The sequence below is a fragment of the Microtus ochrogaster genome, chromosome 8, assembly GCF_000317375.1.
Source record: "Microtus ochrogaster isolate Prairie Vole_2 chromosome 8, MicOch1.0, whole genome shotgun sequence".
Taxonomy (NCBI): Eukaryota; Metazoa; Chordata; class Mammalia; order Rodentia; family Cricetidae; genus Microtus; species Microtus ochrogaster.
This window is the reverse complement of record NC_022015.1, coordinates 41,290,208-41,309,318: the sequence shown is the minus strand read 5'-3', so window position 1 is coordinate 41,309,318 and position 19,111 is coordinate 41,290,208. Positions and strand designations below refer to the sequence as shown.

Here is a 19,111-nt window from a genome sequence, read left to right as displayed (position 1 = left end):
CTGGGTGGCAGCCTGCCCTCGGCTTCAGTGTCTCTTCTGGAGCTGATAGGCCCTCCAGATCCCTGACTCCAGGTCGGATTCACAGCCTTCTCCATCCCTGCATGCACCTACCCCAGCCTTGTTGAAACTTCTAGCCCAGGTACAACCATGGCAAGGTAGTGTAGAGAAGTCTCTGGGAAGCCAAGCATGAGATGTGGGTGTCCCCTCTACTCCCAAGGGCTCATCCAGGCTGTAGCCAAGGCCTGTGCTCCCCAACGGGAAGCTCCCACCGGCCACATTCAGTCAGTCCTTTTCCAGTCTTGCTCTCGGCCCCCAGTGCCCATCCCCCAATGCTCGGCCACTGTCAACCTGCTCAGACGAGCAGCCCAACAACCACAGGCCACCCGACTCCCATGCTCTCAGCCAACATGCAAAGCGCCTCCACTCCAACTTGCTCAGCTTCTCTCTGTAGCTGCAGCCTTGCAGAGTCCTGTGTCACCACTGCTCAGGAAGCCCTTCCCACAGCTTGCTCTCCTACAGCCACCTCAAGCTAGGATCTCCCCAGGGGGACTGTATGTCTGGCCCTGATACAGAGGTTCCATGGAGCAACTGCCCACCTTGGCCTGACAACCTGGGAACCCTTTCAAGAACACCAGGTAAGTCCCTGAGGCTGAGCAGGAGGTCAAGGGAGCACCAACAGAGACCTCAATGAATGGCCAAGAGAGCGCCAATCTTCAGGGCTGATGGGAGTTGTAGTTTTGGACCTGAAGGCTGGTGGGAATTGTAGTTCCTCACCTCCCATTTCAGAACTAATGGGAGTTGCAGTTCCTCATGTTTCTACAACCACATCTCCCTCTTTTCTCCCAATTCCTCTTGGCTCTCCACCCCTAGGAACCCAGCTAAAGACTTCACTATCCCCAAGGATGGGACACCAAAAGGCACCTTGTTAGAGGGCATGTGAGGGACTTGGGGTCTTCTGAGTTACAAAAGGACTGCAGGAGAGAGCTAAAGCCTGCAGCACACCCTGGGCTGGGGCCAGGTGGTAGACAGTCGCCCCCCTCCCCAGCAGCGTCGCAGGGGCCCGGGGCAGGGGAGGGGGGAAAGGCACTCACCAGTACTAGGCTCACACTCCTCCAGGTCCTCATCATCGCTTGGACACTCAGCCGAGGCCACCAGGAGGTCATCTGTGTTCTGGGGGAATAAGGGGAGGAATAGGAAAACAGAGAGTTCCAGTGGGTGAGCAGATCCCACAGCTGCTTCCCAGGGTTGGAGGGCAGCACAGAAAAGAAGCCCAAAGCCAAGCCCAGTCCTCTCATCACTTGTGACTTGATCTCTCAATTTCCCATGCTAAAGGATGCTAAACAGAGCCAGCCTTGTGGTCCCCATGGCCCTCAAGGATCAGACATGTGTTGAGTCCTTTACACTGGAGAGGCGGGGGATGGGATCCCACTTGGGCTATTTGGTGTATACCCAGGGTCCAGGGTGCTTGGGGCAGGGCCATGGCACAGAGACGGGGGATCAGGGACTGGAGGGTTCCCCATCTCCAGCTTCCCCATCCCATCACTTCTCATCTTTCCCAACCCCCTTCCACAGAGAGAACCAGGCTCCGCACAATAATTAGGGCTATGGTTGCCATGACAACAGGAGTCGACTTTGTCAGCATTTTCTCTCCTCCTGATTGCAAAGAAAGAGGATCCCTGAGATGAGTGAGCCCGAGGGGGAGGGGAAGCTCAGGGGGGTTAGGAAAGAGAGCCACAGAGGGAGACCCAAAGTCCAAGGAGGAAGGGAGGCTGGGAGACTACGCCAGGGTCAAGACCCAGGGTGAGAGAGCCCCATCCTACTGCTCCCTAGCTTCCATTTTAGACCAACAGCCCTTGCCCAAGGACAAATCATGGACTCTTATTCCCTTGCCCCCTTTCTTTCCACCGGCCCCAGTATCTCTCTGGGGCTATCCACTCTTTCCCATACGGCTGGTCTGCTTACCCTCTTCTATTAAGATCAGATGTGATTTGGAAGGCCTGGGTGGGCAGGCAGCCAGTCCAGGGGAGCCTAGGCCTTCCTCTTAGGGCTCTCCACTCCCTAGAGAAAAGTCCCTGGGCATTCAGATCCCCCAGATCTCTGGGCATCAGAGGAACCTTATAGATTGTCTCTCTCTCTCCTAGCCAGCCTAGCCCAGGGTCTCTACAAGACAGACTGAAAAGAAAGAAGAGCCTGGAACCCAGCAATCCTAACCCTGGGGGAAGCTGAAAACAGACTGGAGTGGGGAGAAATGTCCTCATGGACACCCCAAGATTCTTCTGGGCCTGCAGGCTCAATAACCAAAGCAGTGACTTGGGGAGGGGAGACGGAAGCACTATGGAGTTGAGGTGGCTCAGCTAGGTCACTGTGACAGGTACAAGCCCTCCATAACCAGTACTCAGCACAGGCATTGGTGACATATAGGGAACCTAGCTGTTGGGCAGTCCCATACACCCAAAAAACCAGACCTGGCTGCTGCTCAGAGCCTTGTGTCCTTGGTGTGGCCCCCTCTAAACTCCAACCAGATCCAGGGAGCTCCTGAACTGCCGATGGCTGTGTGTGTAGATAAGGCACAAGGAACTCTACACGGCCATTCAGAGCACACACTCCAGGGAGGAGGCAGAGGCCTAGCCAGTTGAGGTGCTTGGTTCTAGCTCCAAGTCACGTGTAGGAGATATGTGAAGGCCAAGGACTTAGTCTTGGCCTGTGTCACCCAAGAGAGACTCCAGCATAGGCAGAGGCTGCTCCTAGCCTCTACCAGCCTCTGCCCTGGGAGATTGCATGTCACCACTCCAGTGTGTCATCTTAGCCCAAGATGCCACCATCCAACTCCAGTTGGCCCACTAAGCTCTGGAATGGTCACCCTCTTCACTATTCCCTCGATCTGCATGCAGATTTCCCTTCTCAGGCTAGGATGTATGGGCTTCTCCAGTCAACTGCCCTCAATTCTGGACCCCCTAGAAACAGTGGTCACCCCTGTATGGCCAGTATCACTGATTACCATGTGAGGACCTTCTTCTCCTGAACCATTACCACAACAAGAAGGTCAGAAGGAGCTATCTCCAGAACCATCCCACTTCCAAAGCCCCTTGAACCTTCCCTGGCCCAGAAGGGGTCTCACCTGGGTGGTGCTGTCCCTCATTGTGGGGGAGCGGCCCCGGCGAGTGGTGGTGGTGGCCATGGTGGTGGTGGTCTCCATGATGGTGGTGGCCATGTCAGCCAGCAGGGTGGTGGCAGTGGTCTCCGCACTGAGCAGCACGGATGGCCCCTCTCCTACTAGGCGTAGGTGGCCTTCGGTCCGCACGTTGGGGTCGCTCTCGGCGGCCAGCGCCAGTACCTTGAGCCCATTGTAGTAGAGGCCGGACACCTGGCCCTGGAAGGGGCGGCCCTGATCCCGGCCCCCAATCTTGATGGCAGCCTGGCTGTTGAAGATGGTCAGCTGGCGTCCTGGGGGTTGAGGATGGGGTGGGAGGAGCAGACAGAGGAGAGGCAGGCAGTCCAGGTAGGCCAGGAAGGGATGGGAGAGTGGAGAGAGCAGGGGGAGGAGGTGGAAGCCAGGAGGGAGCCAGCACGCAGATGGGGGAGGAATGAGGAAGAGGCAGACAACCAAGGGAAAGTCCTTGTTAACCAGAGCCCCTAGCCTGGTCACGTGGGACCCCCACAGGAGAGGGTCGCCAGGACACGCATGGGCTAGGAAAGGGAGCCTGGTCACCCCCTGTTCCCACCATGCACATGCCTCTCCACCTGCACCTGCCCCCCTTTCTGATCCCTCCCGGGGGCTAGCACCCCTTTTCCTTATCCTTTAGTTCCACCCCGGCTTCTCTCTCGGCTCTCCCAAACATCCCACCCAATGTCCAGCCCCAAGCCATGGTGTCCTCCAAAGCAGTAGACCGTAGCAACCGAGACAGAGACAGAAGGGAGTCCTGCCAGGCCAAGGTAGACTTGGTAAGTGTGAGCAGAGGAAGCAACAAGTTGGGGGACAGAGAGTGTGGGTCTGCTCCGAGCTGGTTCACCCATAGTGCCCTGTGATGGCTGGTCAGGCTGTCTAGCCCGGGGCAGGCCCTGGGGAACACAACCCTTCCCCCAGTATGGACGTGCAAGCCCAGAAAAGGAAAATGTTAAAGGGACCTTGCTTGGCTTGCTGACAGCCAATATAACTGCTCCAGCTTCAACCCGGCCCTGCACTTGGCAGTGTTATATGCCTCTGAATGGCCCCTGCAGGGAGCTTGGCTGCTTGCTTTGGTTTTAGTGAACCTGGGGGGGTCAGTTTAACCCTCTGAGTTTGTTGGTTTGGTTTGTTTTTTTTTGTTGTTGTTGTTGTTTTTTTTTTTAGAAAAGATATTTATTATTTTTAAGTTTAGATTTAACTTTGGTTGTGGTGTTATTGGGGAGGGGGCAGATGGAGTACAACTGTGCCCCACTCTCCCACGGACCTTCAGCTGCTTTCATTTAAGGCCTGCCTTAACCCTTGTTAGCCTCAGGTTAGTACCTCGTTAGAGATCTGTTTAGAGTTAGAAACCTGTGACCCCTGCCCCCCAAACCTGGGCTGAGACAGTCCAACGTGTGACCCATAGTCTCTTTAGAAACAGGCTCTCCAGGACTCCCAAACGTCTGTCCAACCGAGGATGTGTCATTAGTGTCTCCACAGCCCCCTTACTCAGACTCTCCTCCCCAGCACCCTCCTCCTTCAGGCTCAAGTAGAGATGCCCCCTCCAACAGCCATGCTTCCTTACATATGTGGAGCCCAGCCCACACAGGCAGAGGCTGCTGCCTAAGAATTCTAATGAGAACAAAGAGGAGAAGGGTCCTAAGGGCCAGATGAGTTCTCCGTGAAATGAATGCCTTCCCAGGAAGTCTTCTCAGAGCCTTTATAAAACTAATGTCCACGGTGGACTTCTGGAAGTCGAACCTGCTGGGCTGCAGGTCTCTTTACTACACCCCCTGGATCTGCTGCTCCAGATGTTCCAGAAGTGGAAAGTGGAGCTATTCCATAAACATTTATTGAGCCCCTACTGTATCCCAGCAACTGACAAGAAAATATCCCCTCCAAGACCATGCAACCCCGAACTGGAACAGCCTATGCCTTCTCACGGTGCAGATGAAGTGGGCTGAACCAAGACCAAGGAGGGAGCTAGGCTCACAGGGTCAGTACTGGGCCAAGAGTGAGCTCCTCCTTCTCTTCTAGAAGAGTAAACTAAACATAGGCTTAAGGAGAAGGTGTGGTTGCCACTAGTGAGGGCCAAGGAGCTCCTCCCTTCTCCAGGGTCCCCCAAGTCATCTTCTTCTCTAACAGCTCTCCCTACCTACCTGGGGGGTGGGTACCACAGTTGTTCCAGCCTCAGCCCAGGCTCCTCCCTTGGCCTTTCTGATTCTAGGAGGGGAGGGTGGATAAAGGAGAGGAGGCCAAGGCCTCTGCCCCCACCTGTCATGAATGCCTCAAAGGGTTAAAGTTCGCCCCGCTGGAGAGAGCAGCCCAGTGCGGCTGGGGGCTGCAGGTTTTAGCCATGTCTGTTACAGTCCCTTTAACTTTTGTGTCCTGCTGTGGGTTTATCACATCTGGTTATCAGCGTGTTTAGGCCCCATAGGTTCAGGGGCTGGAATTTACTTTGGGGGATTTTATTGGGGAAAGTCCCATGGACATTTAGAGCACAGTTATCAGCTGGTTAAGTGGTGGTTTAGTACTTCTGCTCCCCACTAGAGTTTAGCCTTAGAGGTACAGAGCTCGCCCCTCCTCCAACAGGAATAACACTGCTATGCCCTTGGCCCCCAACTTCCCCTGGTGACAAGAAGCCTTCCCTCTCACATAGCAGTACCTCACTTGCCACTTAAGGGCCTCTTAGGGACCCACTCTGTCTTCTCAGCAGGCCAGCGGCAGAAATGTCAAAGAATCCCTAAGAGAGCGCCGCGCCTTCCCTTTCTCCCGTCAGACTGAACTACTTCTAAGGGGCCTGAGACCAAGGCCTTAGAGGCTCCAGCTCGTCCTTTCTCCTCAGGATCGCCTGCTGAGCCTTCCTTGCTTCCCAAACCCTTCCCCCCACCTTTAGGTGTCCCATGGCCCTTTACTAAATCCCTTAGGTGAAATTGGCCAGAGGGACCCGGCTTTCTAGCCTGTGTCCCCTCCTGCTGCCAACGTCATAGCTCAGCACGTGCCGAGGGCACCGCCATCTTTCAAGGGCCAGTCTAGGAAGACACCAGGCTGTCTCTTCCCTATTCCCAAACCACCTCTCAGCACCAGAGCGCAGGGGGCGGAAGGGAGCATCCTGCCCTGACAACAGTCCCTTCCCTTGGGGATGGGCACGACAAAGGAGCGAAGGGGCGGGGGAGAGAGCTCTGCACCTTTAAGATAGTGTTTTTAAAGTTAGTTAGTTAGTTAATTAATTAATTAATTCTGGTTAATTACCTTTGTCGAGCAGCCACTCATCTACTACTCGACCAAGCCGGTAGGGGATTCTCTGTCTAGCAATCGCCAGGCGCTCGTTATCAAAGTTTCCTTGGAAAAGTTTAGAAAGACAGTAGGTTTCTCAGGCAGCGCAGTCCAAAGGCTTTAGAACGTTAATTATGCAGTTCTCAGGAGACCCCAGCAAGCAGCCACATCCAACAGGAAGGAGGGAGGCAGGGAGAATGCTGGGTCGCTCCTCTCCCAGGGGCCCCCTCCCTAGGCTCCACCAGAGCCGGCCCCACCCTGGGGGCGAGAGTAACCCAAAGGAGAGGGAAAACCAAGAAAAGGGAAAGGAAGCAGAAAGGAAAAGAAAAAAAAGAACAAACAAGAAAGAAAACCCCGCAGCTGGAAGGTCAGAGGTTAAACAAGTTTATCTAGTCAAGCTGTTGAGGCTGAGCCCACTTCCTTCACCACCCCAAAGATGGTGGGGTGGGGGCGGGGCGTTTAGCAGGTTTAAGTTAGGGGGCGGTCCAGCTGGTTACTGCGTTTACAGGGTGGTTTAGACGTGGGAGGGGTGGGTTAAGCAGGGTTTATGCAGCATTTAAGGGGGTGCCCGGCACACTCATTTCACTGAGCCTTAAACCACTTCTCAAAGTCATTGCCAGCTCCCATTATCTCCTGTACTCAGCTCCCAGCTGCCCCATCACCGGTTCCCACCTCCTTCCACACCCCTGGCCAACCATACCCTTCCTCCTTGGTCTCTGTCCCCTCACCCTAGACCTCCTCCTTTTCTCCCTGCAAGCTGCTTCTGCCTGCTCACCTGGTCCCGGATCCCTGCACTCCTGGTTGCTGCTACAGAGCAGGGCTGGGGATGCCCACAGGCAACGGGGTGAAAGGCCATGCGGAGAGGGGGAGCTAGGTGCTTGAACTCTCTCCTGCTCTCACTTGCCACCCGCACGAGCCTACGTCCTGGACCAGCACCTTCAAGAACACCTTCGCAAATTCGCCACTGGGGTTCATGTGTGCATGGGTGCGATCGCTAGGTTCTCTACAGATTCAGGACCTCACTGCTGGTATCCACTGAGCCTCACCCAGACTGAACCCCCCTTTCTCCACAGCCCTCTCATCCCATCTCCTGTTGCTCTCCTTGGCCATTGCCTGTTCCCTGCTCTGCCCTGGCCTTTACCCTGCTGTCGTCTTCATCTCAGTCCCGCTTCAATATGGTCAGGCTCTGTGCAAAGCCAGGCTCCGCCCCTCTCCATCCTCTGACCCAGCCTTGGCCCCATTTCTCTCCCTCATCTGCCAGCTCCTCAGCCTTTCTCCTTCAAACTCCTTCCCCCAGTTTTAGCTCCGCCCCTCTCCATCCTGGTCTCCCCATCTGGATACCCACCTGTTCTTTCCACTCTCAAGCTCCTACCCTTGAGACAGGAAAGGAGAGAGAGAGAGAGAGAGAGAGAGAGAGAGAGAGAGAGTGCATGCACACCTATGTGGAAGGGGCTTGTCAACGTGCCTTTCGGTGTTTCTCCGTGAACCTACCACAGTGGACAGCGACATGATCTCCTTTGAAAATATGGCCACTCCATTTATTTAAACCACTCATGCAGAGGCAGGGGCATTCCTCCTGTCTGCACCACATGGCTACAGGAAGGCCTATACCTGCTTATGAATAGCTCTCTGGATCACCTATGCTTATGCTCACGTGCACATGCAGGATGCACCCTTAAGAGCTTTGGGGCAATGAACCCTGCCTTCCCTATAGACTCAGAGAGGTTACATGACTTGGCCCAGGTCATGTTATCTACCAATAGAGATCCAGTATTAGATCTCAGGTCCCACTGAGCCAGAACCCAGAGGCTGTGGGAGGCCCGGTATAGTGGTGCACACCTTTAATCCCAATACTCTAAGGGCAGACACAAGTGGGTCTCTGTGAGTTCAAGGCCAGCCTGGTCTTATAGCAAATTCTAGGCCAGCCAGGGCTACAGAGTGAGACCCTATCTCAAACAAACAAGATAGGTGTGGGGCCACGCCTCAGTGCTGTAGTGGCCTCCGTAATAATTTAGGAGCTACCATCACAGTGCACACAGGAGCAACCAAACCCTCATGAGACCCAGCTTTAGCTGGTAGTGGTGGCACACCCCTTTAATCCCAGCACTCAGGAGGCACTCTGTAAATTCCAGGCCAGTCTGGTCTATATAGTGAGTTCCAGGACCCCCAGGGCTATGTAAAGAGCACCTGCCCCCATCCCCCAAAAAGATTAAAAGATACCCAGATTTGCAAGAAAGGGATGACATATACCTTTCCCTATCCCTATCCAGGGGCTCTGGCAGAGGAGAGCAGATATCATGCCTTCCTCCTAGGCTCTGGCCTGCTCCTCTGGGCATAAGGCCTGACTGGGCATGGTGAACTCTTCATGCCCTGTCCAGCACAGGCCAATGTCTTCACTATTACAAAGGACTGGACCTGTTCCCCTGAGACAGAGAGAACTCTGATGCCCTAGGCTATCAAGGTCTGCTGTGGCTAGGAGAACAGGGAGCACAGACAGGCCTGTGTGGGAGAGTTAGCATGTCAGACCCCACACACACCCAGGGTTTTGGGGTAGACAAGCATCCCTCTACAGAACTGTTTTCTTGTGGATCCATGTCACTGTCTGAATGTCTGAGGTCATCTGAATATCAGGCTGCCCTACAAGTATGTCAGCCTCTGTTTGCTAGGAGGATGTGGGGAGTTCTTATCTCAAGGGACTGTGAGTCCTGAGCCTGTCTGTACTGGCTTCTGTGTTTTAGCATGAGTGAGCCTGAGGGTTTGTCCTGCTCATGTCTGTCATTCTGGCGAGGACAATGGAGGTCACAGGTGGTGATCCTGCTACTCAGTGGGGTCCTGTGTAACAGGCAGCAGGCATGCACAGCTCTGAGTCCCTGGCCTTCTCCCTGCAGTGTTCCTCCCTCCCTCCCTCTTGGTCTGCCTCTTGCAGGGCTCTGTCCACCTCTTCTCTCCCTAGCTGAGTCTGTGTCAGCATCTCCGCATCTCTCTGCATCAATCCTGGAGCTGCCTCCATCTCTGCAGATGTCTCTGTGACTATTTCCAGAACCCTCCATCACTCCTCCTCTGGCTTCCTCTCACCCTAAGGCTCCCTCCTGTGCTTCCAACCCCCACCCCATGGCCTCATCCTCCTCCCTCCCCTGGGTTCCTAAGACCTTGATTTGTCCTTGACCACCGCTGTGGTCCTAGGAACTAAGTCTCTCTGTGTCTTCATCTCTGGGTTCCCAGGCCAGGCACAGATCCTGGAATCTTTTGTGTTGCCTCTGATGGCTACTGAAGGTGTCTGACCCTCCTTTGAACTCTGTCTTTTCTCTCTCCCTTCCACCATGACCCCTTACTGCCTGAAACACTAGGATCCTGTCTCTAGGCATCTCTTCTCTCCAGCATCTCCAGAGGTTGACTTTGGGTCTTTGTCTGGTTCTGTTTTGGGGAATGGTTTGCCTCCTGCCAATATGTGTTTATTAACTTGTGAATCTCTCTCCTAGACTTCTGCATGGGTCTCACCATTTCCACCCTGCCCCTCTTTTCTAAATCTACCTTTCCTCAATGGTATCAGACATCCCCTAATTCTACCCTCCTTTGTCTTTTCTCAAACTGGATTCTGACCTTGCAACCTCACCCAAATAATATCCTCTCCCCAAATCACCAGCTTACCTCTGGACCCTCACATCTCTTTTTTCTTAGCAACGCCCCCACCTGGGTTTCACCCAATCGCTTCCATAGCCACGCCCTTCCCCCCAAGCCTCTCCACTTAGCCACGCCCCACAGCATTTCACTCAGAGGCTGCCTGACCCCACCCTGTACCACCTTGTTGCCGCTCTGTCTCCGCTGCGGATCTGTGCCACCTACCTGCTGGGTACCGTTCGTTGACTGGCCAGCTGTCCACCTGCAGGGTGGCATTGCCACCACTTCGAGTAAATCGCACCACGTGATATTTGCCGTCACTCACGATGGCGTTGGGCTCATCAATGGTAATGTCGTCGGTGCCCACATTAAAAATCACCCCAACAGTGCCCTGGTCCTGGGGACGGGGAGGGAGAGGTCAGCAATGGGGAGGAGGCCAATATCTATTCCTGTACAACTCTTCAGAGATTCTCAAAGCCCTCTCTCAACAGCCTTCCACGAGTTTTCTAAAGCACCTCCTCAGGTCTTAACTGCCCAGGGCAGTGGGCAGGTTTTCCCTCTAGCATATGCAGGCCTCAGAACATCCTGGAGGCTTATCAGTTGTGGACCACTCCCTAGGGCTGCAGAACCAGTCACGGAGCCCTTTCCACTCCTTAGGGAACCAGTCATGGAGCCCTTTCCACAAGTCCCCTGTCTCTTGCCCTCAGGCTCATCCAGAATATTTGGAGATGTGTCCTGAGCACCTATGCTATGCAAGGGCCCCTAGAGTCCACATGGGGACGACAAGGAGGTGGAAGCCTCCCTAAGACATCACAATAGGAGGGTTCACAGTCTCGGAGGCCAGGATGAACCCCCAGACCCCAGTCTGGTCCCAAGACTGACCTCTGACCTCAGCAGCTATGGAATCAGGGGTAGCCTGGACTCTGGAAGCGGGTGAGGGGCAAGGGAAGAAAAGCGAGTCATAGAGCTATGCCAGCTTTATTAAAGGAAGGTCTTGGGGTGTTGGGGTGGGACTGGGGGCTTGAGGGAGCAGGCAGAAGACAGATAAAGACTAAGGCCTGCAGAAAGGAAGCAAAGAGCCCACAACCTCAGGAACCAGACACACAGGAAACCCTGAAGAGGCCACCTGGGGTCCAACCCACAATAATTTGGCCAGTGGTGCTGAAGTGAGAGGAGGGGTTTTGCTGAGTCCACAAGAGCACACACAGTAGTCCTGGGAGAACCTGCAGAGTCACATTTTACCCGGGAAGAAACTAAGGCTGGGCTTAAGGACTGTCTCAGTCTCAGCTCACAAGAAAGGACCCAGCATCTGAAACCCAGCTGGCCCACCTCCAAAACCCTTGCTCTTGTCTCTAGCCTACTAGTCTGGAAGACACTCATTCAGAGCTGAGGGGTGCAGCATGAGAGATGCTAAGGCTATCCTGCCTTCAGGTCCACGGTGTCTCACCACACGGTGGAAGGCCCACTAAGCCCTAAGCTAATCCCCCTATATCTCCCAGCAGCCATCATGAACACAGCAAGAATCAGCTCCTGACCCTCCTCCCACAGGACAAGGAGGTGGAGGCTCCTTCGGGCCCCTGGATCACTCTCGAGGACCCAGTCTAGTATATGAACACAGTGAAAGACCCCATTCCAGCCTGAGCAAGAAAACCCTTTGGTTGTCAGCTACATCTAAAGAGAGCTGAAAGCCTGGGGGTGCGGGTAGGGAAGGCGCAGCCAGGTGAGGGCTGGGCTGAGGGGCAGGACAGAGTTGAAGACCAGTGTTTGCAGCTATGGTCCCCACGGCTATCTATTTCCCACTTGTGGGGTTCAGTTCTCCCCATCCTAAGATCGGTAACAAGCCACACACACCTGTATGCACACACATGTGCACACACACTGTCATCCACCTCCAAGGAGGTAAAGTAAGGAAACTGAGGCGGCCTTGCGAACAGCCTTAGCAAGCCCCGCCCATGCACCGCCCACAGACCGACAACATCCCCAGGGAAACGCGATCATCATCTGCTCCCCACACAGGCAAGGGAACAGCCAAGCCTCCTGGTTACTATTGTTAGGAATGATACCACCCAGAATAGTATCAGCCCCTTGGATGTCTCTGAGGGCTCCTCCCCCTCACGAGGCCCCGCCTGGGCAGTGACAATGGTCAAGGGCGCTGGCAGACTGGGAGTTGGACTGCCAGAGGGCTGGCTAGAGGAGCTGGAAGGCAGGACACCTGGGTTTCCTAGGAGGCAGCCAAGCTTGGAGCTGTGCACTCCGGGGGAGAGGCAGCTCCCCAGAGCTGCTTCCGATGTGAAGTCAGTTGTCACTTCTGTTAAAGTCATTAATTCCTAATTCCCCAATTACCTCATTAGGCGGCGGTGGGGAGAACGCGGCCGCTCCTACAGCAAATAATTATGGGAGTCAAAATTAATTTGGCAAAGTGGAGCGACGCTTTATTAGAAACGTCAAATTGCTTTTCTCTTATTTTGCTGCCGCCTCCCCACTCTCTGAGAACTGCTAACGACGCTGTGGTGGGAGCTGATGTGTCACTGGGGGAGGAGGGGGCTTGGGGCTGCCCCCAAGGGGCTCGGAGCCCATCTGGTACCCAACTCCCCCTCACTGCCAGCCTCTCCTGGGACCTCCACCCTTCTCAGCGTCCTCCCCCATCCTCTGCAGCACCTAGGCCTAGCTGCCTCCCTCACAGCCCTGCACCAGGGGAGGCTTGAGGGAAAGAAGAAGGACAGCTCACCTCACAGACTTCCTGCCCTTCCTGCTCTGGGAGGACGCATCATCCCCTAACCCCGCAAGCCCAGACTCTCACACACTGCCCAGGTGGCTAGTCACAGATGACCAGGACGCTGCAGGTGACCTAATTAAGTCTCTGCCCTCTCAGTGTCCCACACACCTGGGGAAACTGAGGCTCAGAGAGCTGCAGGGACTTGCATAGACACAGAGCAAAGAAAGAGAATGTACTGGGCTTCAAACTCACTCATGCCATCAACTCCAAAGCCACACATGCCCTCACAGACCGAAGAGACAGGACTAGCTCAAACAGACAACTCAAGGAAACCAGGTGGCACCACACAGACAGGCTACTGAGGACACAGCAAACTCCACTCCCTGGAGAATGGTAAATGCATAGCCACATTCTGCAGGGACCACTGGCCCAGGGACACCCTGGTCACCTCGACTCACTGCCATCTCTCCCGTCACAACACTACATACCCATCATGGCCCTGCTGCCCACAGGTTTGAGGCCTCTTCCCAACCCTGGCTCCGGCTCACTCCCTATGCTTTCCTCCACGCCCTTCCCTCCTGGGAATCTCGCCTGTCACTTGCCACTGCCACAGCCATGCTTGCTTCCAGGATGCCTTCCCCTGGGTCTTCTCCCTTCACAGCCCAGTGTTGGAGGAGGGGTGCAGACCTCCACCTGGAGAGCTGTTGTGTGGGAGGGGCCAGGAGCCCCATCCTTACTCAGGTGAGGAACAAGCCTCCTCCTCTGTTTTTCTCTGCCCTCCCAATTCTTCCCAGGGCTCCCCAACTGGCACACAGAGCCTGGTCAGCCTGTCCTACCCTCAAAGCTCAGGGCTCTGGCCAGGGCCAGCAAGTGGGATGCAAACAGGAAGGTGAGGGAAAAAGGAGCCCAGTACAGAGTTGGAGGCTGAAGTCAGGGTCTGGGACTTAAGACCTTGGAGGAGGAAGAGGTGAAGGAGAGGTTAAACTCAGAAATGAAATCTGACAAGGTCAAAGGTCACAGGAAAGGGTATGGGGCGGGGTCAGAGGTCACAGGGAAGGGTATAAGGCAGGGCCAGAGGTCACAGAGAAAGGTATGGCACAGGGCCAGAGGTCAGCGGAAAGGGTGTGGAGCAGGGCCAGAGGTCACGGGGAAGGGTGTGGGTCAAGGTCAGAGGTCACAAGGTAGGATGTGGAACAGGGTAAGAGGTCACAGAGAAAGGTATGGACAGGGCCAGAGGACACAGGGAAGGGAATGGGGTGGGGTCAGAGGTCACAGGGAAGGGTATAAGGCAGGGCCAGAGGTCACAGAGAAAGGTATGGCACAGGGCCAGAGGTCAGAGGAAAGGGTGTGGAGCAGGGCCAGAGGTCACGGGGAAGGGTGTGGGTCAAGGTCAGAGGTCACAAGGTAGGGTGTGGAACAGGGTAAGAGGTCACAGAGAAAGGTATGGACAGGGCCAGAGGACACAGGGAAGGGAATGGGGTGCCATCAGAGGTCACAGGGTAGGGTGTGAAACAGGGTCAGAGATCACAGGGAAGGGTGTGGGGCAGGGTCAGAGGTCATGGGGAGAGGTGTAAGGTACACCGAGTAAGAAAGGAAAAGGGATAAACTGACTATAGACTAATGGGGTGTGGGGCTCAGCTGGGAGACCAGTGAGGAAGGAACATGAGCAGAATCTGTGGGAAAGACCTGGTCAAGGGTCTGCTGGGAATGCAAAGGTCATGGAACAGAGGTCGCAGGTATGGTAAAGGCAGGGGCGGGATTCCAAGTCAAGGCAAAGAGACACAGATGGCCGCTGTAGGACAGAGAGGTGTGAGGGAGGAGAGGGACAGGCTGGGGTACAGTGAACAGAAATGGCCCAGAGACACCGTAAAGGTGAGCACATTTCTGCAGGTTACAGTAGTAGGTGTCTGGGGAGCTTACAGACACCTTGGATGGCTGGGAGACACAGCTGGTCTGTATATCAGATGGGTGACTCTTGAGTGACCAGGAAGGGACTGAGTCTCAAAAGAACTTCAAGAAATGGGTGAGTAGGGCCCTAAGTGCTCCCCATGAGGGACAGATATGAAGTGGCATCAACAGCGGAGCTGGGTGGCAGGGAGAGGGGCTCGGCCCAGGTCCTTACAATGTGCAGCTGCAGGTAGTCCCCAAGGCCGGAGGCGCTGTCCACTCGCACCAGTACGGCGCTCCGCTGATGGGTGCTGAAGCCCACAGCCAGGCGGTCCATCCTCGTGCTGGGCCGGTCATTCGGGGGCCATGTGTAGGTGATAAGCGCTCCCCCCTTCCCAAAGATGTATGTGGTCCCAGCTGCAGAGAGAAGGAAATGGAGAAGAAAAGTCAGCGGGTTCCTGTGGTTGGATGGGGCCAGAGCCTGAGGGTACCAGGGTTAGGGCACAAGGCTTCAGCGATGAAGCCCATGGGAGCCACCAACCCTGTAATTCCGGATGCTCAAGTGAGAACCTGTGCACATACACGCACACAGACAGAAGCCTAGCTTTAATTACAGCAATACAGGTAACACAGGGAGTGACCAGAGAAAGGCTTCAAAAAGACCCAGACAGCAAGAATGCCCTGTGCAGGAAGGACCTGAGACCTGCTTTTGACCAGCTCAACTTCTCCCAAGTGCTTCTTTGGGACCAGAGCCAAGCATCAGAGGCAAGAGGGAGTCTCAAGTGATGGCGGGAAGATGAGCAGGGCTGTGGGCAGCTGTGACTCATGCTCATCTCTGGCACCTTGCCAACGCCAGCCCCTCCGTCCTCTCCCAGCCCCCTGGGATCTTCCTGGTTTGTCCAGGGATCCTTGTTTCCACCCTCAGGCAAGGGTACCTGGGTGCCAAAGCCCAAAGGCCTGGAATCCTGCCCAGAAAGGAGGCAAACATGGGGGGATGGGGAGAGTTGACAGCCAGAGGAGGAAGGAGGCAGAGAGACAGATGGACAGAGAAGGACAGAGAGGGATGTAGGAGAGAGAAGCAGGAGAGTGGGAGCCTGAGATGTAGGCTCCCTCTCCCAGCCCTCCCCCACCCCACCCTCTCTCTTCTTCCCCCTCTCCTCTTCGCCATCCGGCTGCCGGGGGCGGGTGTGAGGTCCCTAACGATCTCAGCCCCAAAATAAACCCCATTAGTCGCCATGTTCCCTCCTGCGGCTGACTGAGCTCCCTGGGGGTGGAGATGGGAGTGGGAGGGGGGCTGGTCACCCAGTTTCCGGGAAGGGAGCCTTGTCTGGGGGCCTGAAGGACTAGACTCTTGGGCCTGCAGGAAGGGAAGGGGAAAGCCTCATCTTGCATTCTTTAGGACATAAACAGAGCAGATGAGATTCATAAAATGCTTGATTAAATCATTAGCTACTAACGACTCCTCTCAAGGCACTTCTTGGGGTGCAGAAAGGGGTTCAAGGGAAGACTTAGCCAGAGAGAAAGAGATGCAGATGGGGCCTGAGGGCAGAAGCTGGGGCAGACCAGAAGAGAACCCAGAGGTGGAGAACTCTGGTCTGGGGGAAGCAAGGACCGGGGGGTCTCTCACCCAGTAGCCCCCTTATAGTCCAGGCAGTCATCCTAGGAACTCTAGGTCCCCATAGGAGCAGTGACTTCTGCGTGCCTTGGAGTGGGTGCTCACCAAGTGTGGAAGGCTGGGAAGGGAAGGGAAAGCTGCAGCCTGGGTGCCAGAGGTGGTGAGACTAGAGTGGGGAAGGGACCCATCCCTGTCGCTCCCCAGACAACCTACATTGTCTTCTAAAAATGGGAAGGGACCCCAGGAGAAGGGAAGACAAGGAAAACCCACAAGGATGTCTAAAATGGTCCTCTTTTTGCAGACTGTAGTTTGGAAAGCACCCCAGCAGACAGCGGGAAACCAGCTCTGCCCCTGCAAGCTGAGGTGTCTCTCCTCCATACCTAAAGCCACAGTGGGGAAGGTTGGGCCTTCAGTTGAGTTCCGGTTCCAGCGAGGGGTGTACAGTGAACATCACCTCTACACTCAGTGCAGGTTACCTGCCTGTCTAGAAAGGACTGGGCCTGGAGGCCAGAACCAAACAGCTATGCCTCAGCCAGTTCAGTCTCCCAGCTCCCAACACTGCAGCACTCCAGAAAATCGGCTGTTTCCATGACAACCATAATACCCAGGGTCCTCCCTCTACCCTCCACTCACAAGCTACACGTAGAATTTAGGGGGTAGGGTTGGGGGAGCAGAGATGGTGACCTTCCTCTACACACTTCCTGACCCCTGGGCTCCAGGGTCTCTCTTGGTCCTCTCACACCAGGGAAGGAACACCAGACTCACACATTTGCGTGGGGTCTGCCCCCAAACCTGCCAGGTCTAAGGAGGCGGCCCTTCCTGCGGGTTTTCCCCGCTGGATGCCACACAGCACGCTCATCGCCAAGGATAGCGCCGCGCCAGAGCAGAGAGCACCGCAACAACTCAAACCAGGTGCCGGGTTAGACATGGAAGCCGAAGAGGTCTGGGATGCGTGCCCACAATCCAAGTCCCAGGCCTTACAATCAGACACAGCTCCAAGTATCGCACACCTAGACCTACACCAGCGCACGGGAGGCGACGCACCCTACTGCAACAAAGCCACAGACAGGAGAGGTAGACCCCATCACAGGAGTCGCGGCACGGGGGGAAACGTGGCGATAAACGCACAAAGACAGGCCTCCGCGGGCGGCCAAGGGCAGGAGCCGGCGAGGTGCGGATGGGCGTCTGCGCCCCAGTCCTCCCCATTCCCCAGCCCCGGCCTCCCCCAGGATTTATGATCCAGCTGTTCTCACACTGCAGACAGTTTACTGTGCTGGGCGGACCTGTTAAAGCCGAAGGGCGTTTATTATACTGTGGGGGGAGCCAGGTTGGAGAGACACTTCTCGGACAGAAGAGGGGAAGGATGAATGGTTTATTGGGCTGGGGCTGCAGTAATTACCCCGGGGAGACATTTCTCTCTCCAGCACCACGGATTCCGCACGGGCGGGGACAGGGGGCTTGGCTTAAGAAGGAGGTCGGGTGCAGGAGGCGGGGTTTCTGCCAAGTCCCGCCCCTCCGGCCACGCTCGGGAGGCGCTTCCCTTCCCGCAGCTCAGCCAGGCAAGCAAACTGTCCCTGGCCCTGCCCTGGACTCCACCAAGAAGGCAAGGCAGCCTTAGTGGCCAGGACAACACTCCAAGTGTTGACAGCATCCAGAAAGGATCTGAGAAGCAGAGGGGCCTAAAGCAAGCCCCAGTATTGCCCAAGGCTGGTGTAGACCAGTTCTTTTCCACGCTGGGAAATAGGGAGCCCACTGTACATAGCATGCTGGCCAGACCCACATCACTGAGGCCCACGGCAAGAGAGTTTCTAATCAGACATAATATGCCACAGGCCCAAGATTAGCACCTTCTGCCCACATCCAACACAGTTTCCTCAATGCCTCCTAGATCCTGAAACTCAGTCATAAAATACTGGAAATGATTATTAGTCAACACCACAAACACACACACACACACACACACACCTACAGTCTAGAGAGAAAACAGCCAGCCAACCATTAACAATGGTTAGGGAACCCAGACTCACAACAAGTCATCCCATGTAAAAACCACCCATGCAGTCATGCCCCAGGGCCAAAAGTACATGTGCAGCCGCTATGCCTGCCAGTGCCCCAGTAGCAACAGAAGCTATAACAAAAGCCTTCTGAAGACCTAGAATGGTCAGATGATCCAGTAGAACCCAGAAAATCCTGCATCTTAGGTGCTTTCTGTCACCAACAAATCTTCCCAGGAGGACCGCTACAGTCAGGGAGTGGGGCTGCACAGGTCCAGACCCCTGAACTCAACTCTATGGGGAATTTTTTATTTGTTTTTTGTTTGTTTGTTTGTGGGGTTTTGTTTTTGTTTGTTTGTTTGTTTTTGGTTTGGGTTTTTTTTTTTTCAAGAGACAGAGTTTCTCTGTTTAGCTTTGGAGCCTGTCCTAGAACTAGCTCTTGTAGATCAGACTGGCCTGAACTCAGAGATCCGCCTGTCTCTGCCTCCCGCCTGTCTCTGCCTCCCGATTGCTGGGATTAAAGGCTTGCACCACCACCACCCGGCTTCAACTCTCTGTTTATCTGCATCTGCATACCTCCTCAACTCCTAACTCCTCCTGGCCATACACTGTTCAGTCAGTTCCAAGTTGACATACCCATCCCCAGAATCAACATATATGTTAGCCCCCAGGACCAACACACATGATAGTTCCCAGAATCAACATATATGATAGCCCCCAGAATCAACACACAGGATAGTCCCCAGAATCAACACACAGAATAGGCCCCAGAATCAACACACATGATAGCCCCCAGAATCAACATACATGATAGCCCCCAGAATCAACACACATGATAGCCCCCAGAATCAACACACATG

General features: G+C 55.0%; 1 protein-coding gene across 21 annotated transcripts in view; it reads right to left on the bottom strand.

Moving 5' to 3' along the window:
* Positions 1-19,111, bottom strand: part of Nrxn2 (neurexin 2) — a 114,839-nt gene that overhangs the window by 12,002 nt on the left and 83,726 nt on the right. For 17 of the 21 annotated variants that reach the window (XM_013347865.2, XM_013347866.2, XM_005351820.2 and 14 more), the window contains 5 exons: positions 14,878-15,059; positions 10,265-10,436; positions 6,398-6,487; positions 3,119-3,444; positions 1,092-1,170 (listed from right to left, as the gene is read on the bottom strand). In XM_013347865.2, the coding sequence (XP_013203319.1) occupies positions 1,092-1,170; positions 3,119-3,444; positions 6,398-6,487; positions 10,265-10,436; positions 14,878-15,059 (849 nt within the window). The remainder of the gene's footprint in view (positions 1-1,091; positions 1,171-3,118; positions 3,445-6,397; positions 6,488-10,264; positions 10,437-14,877; positions 15,060-19,111) is intronic. The other 4 variants (XM_013347867.2, XM_026781014.1, XM_013347862.2 and 1 more) reach the window with 1 other exon arrangement.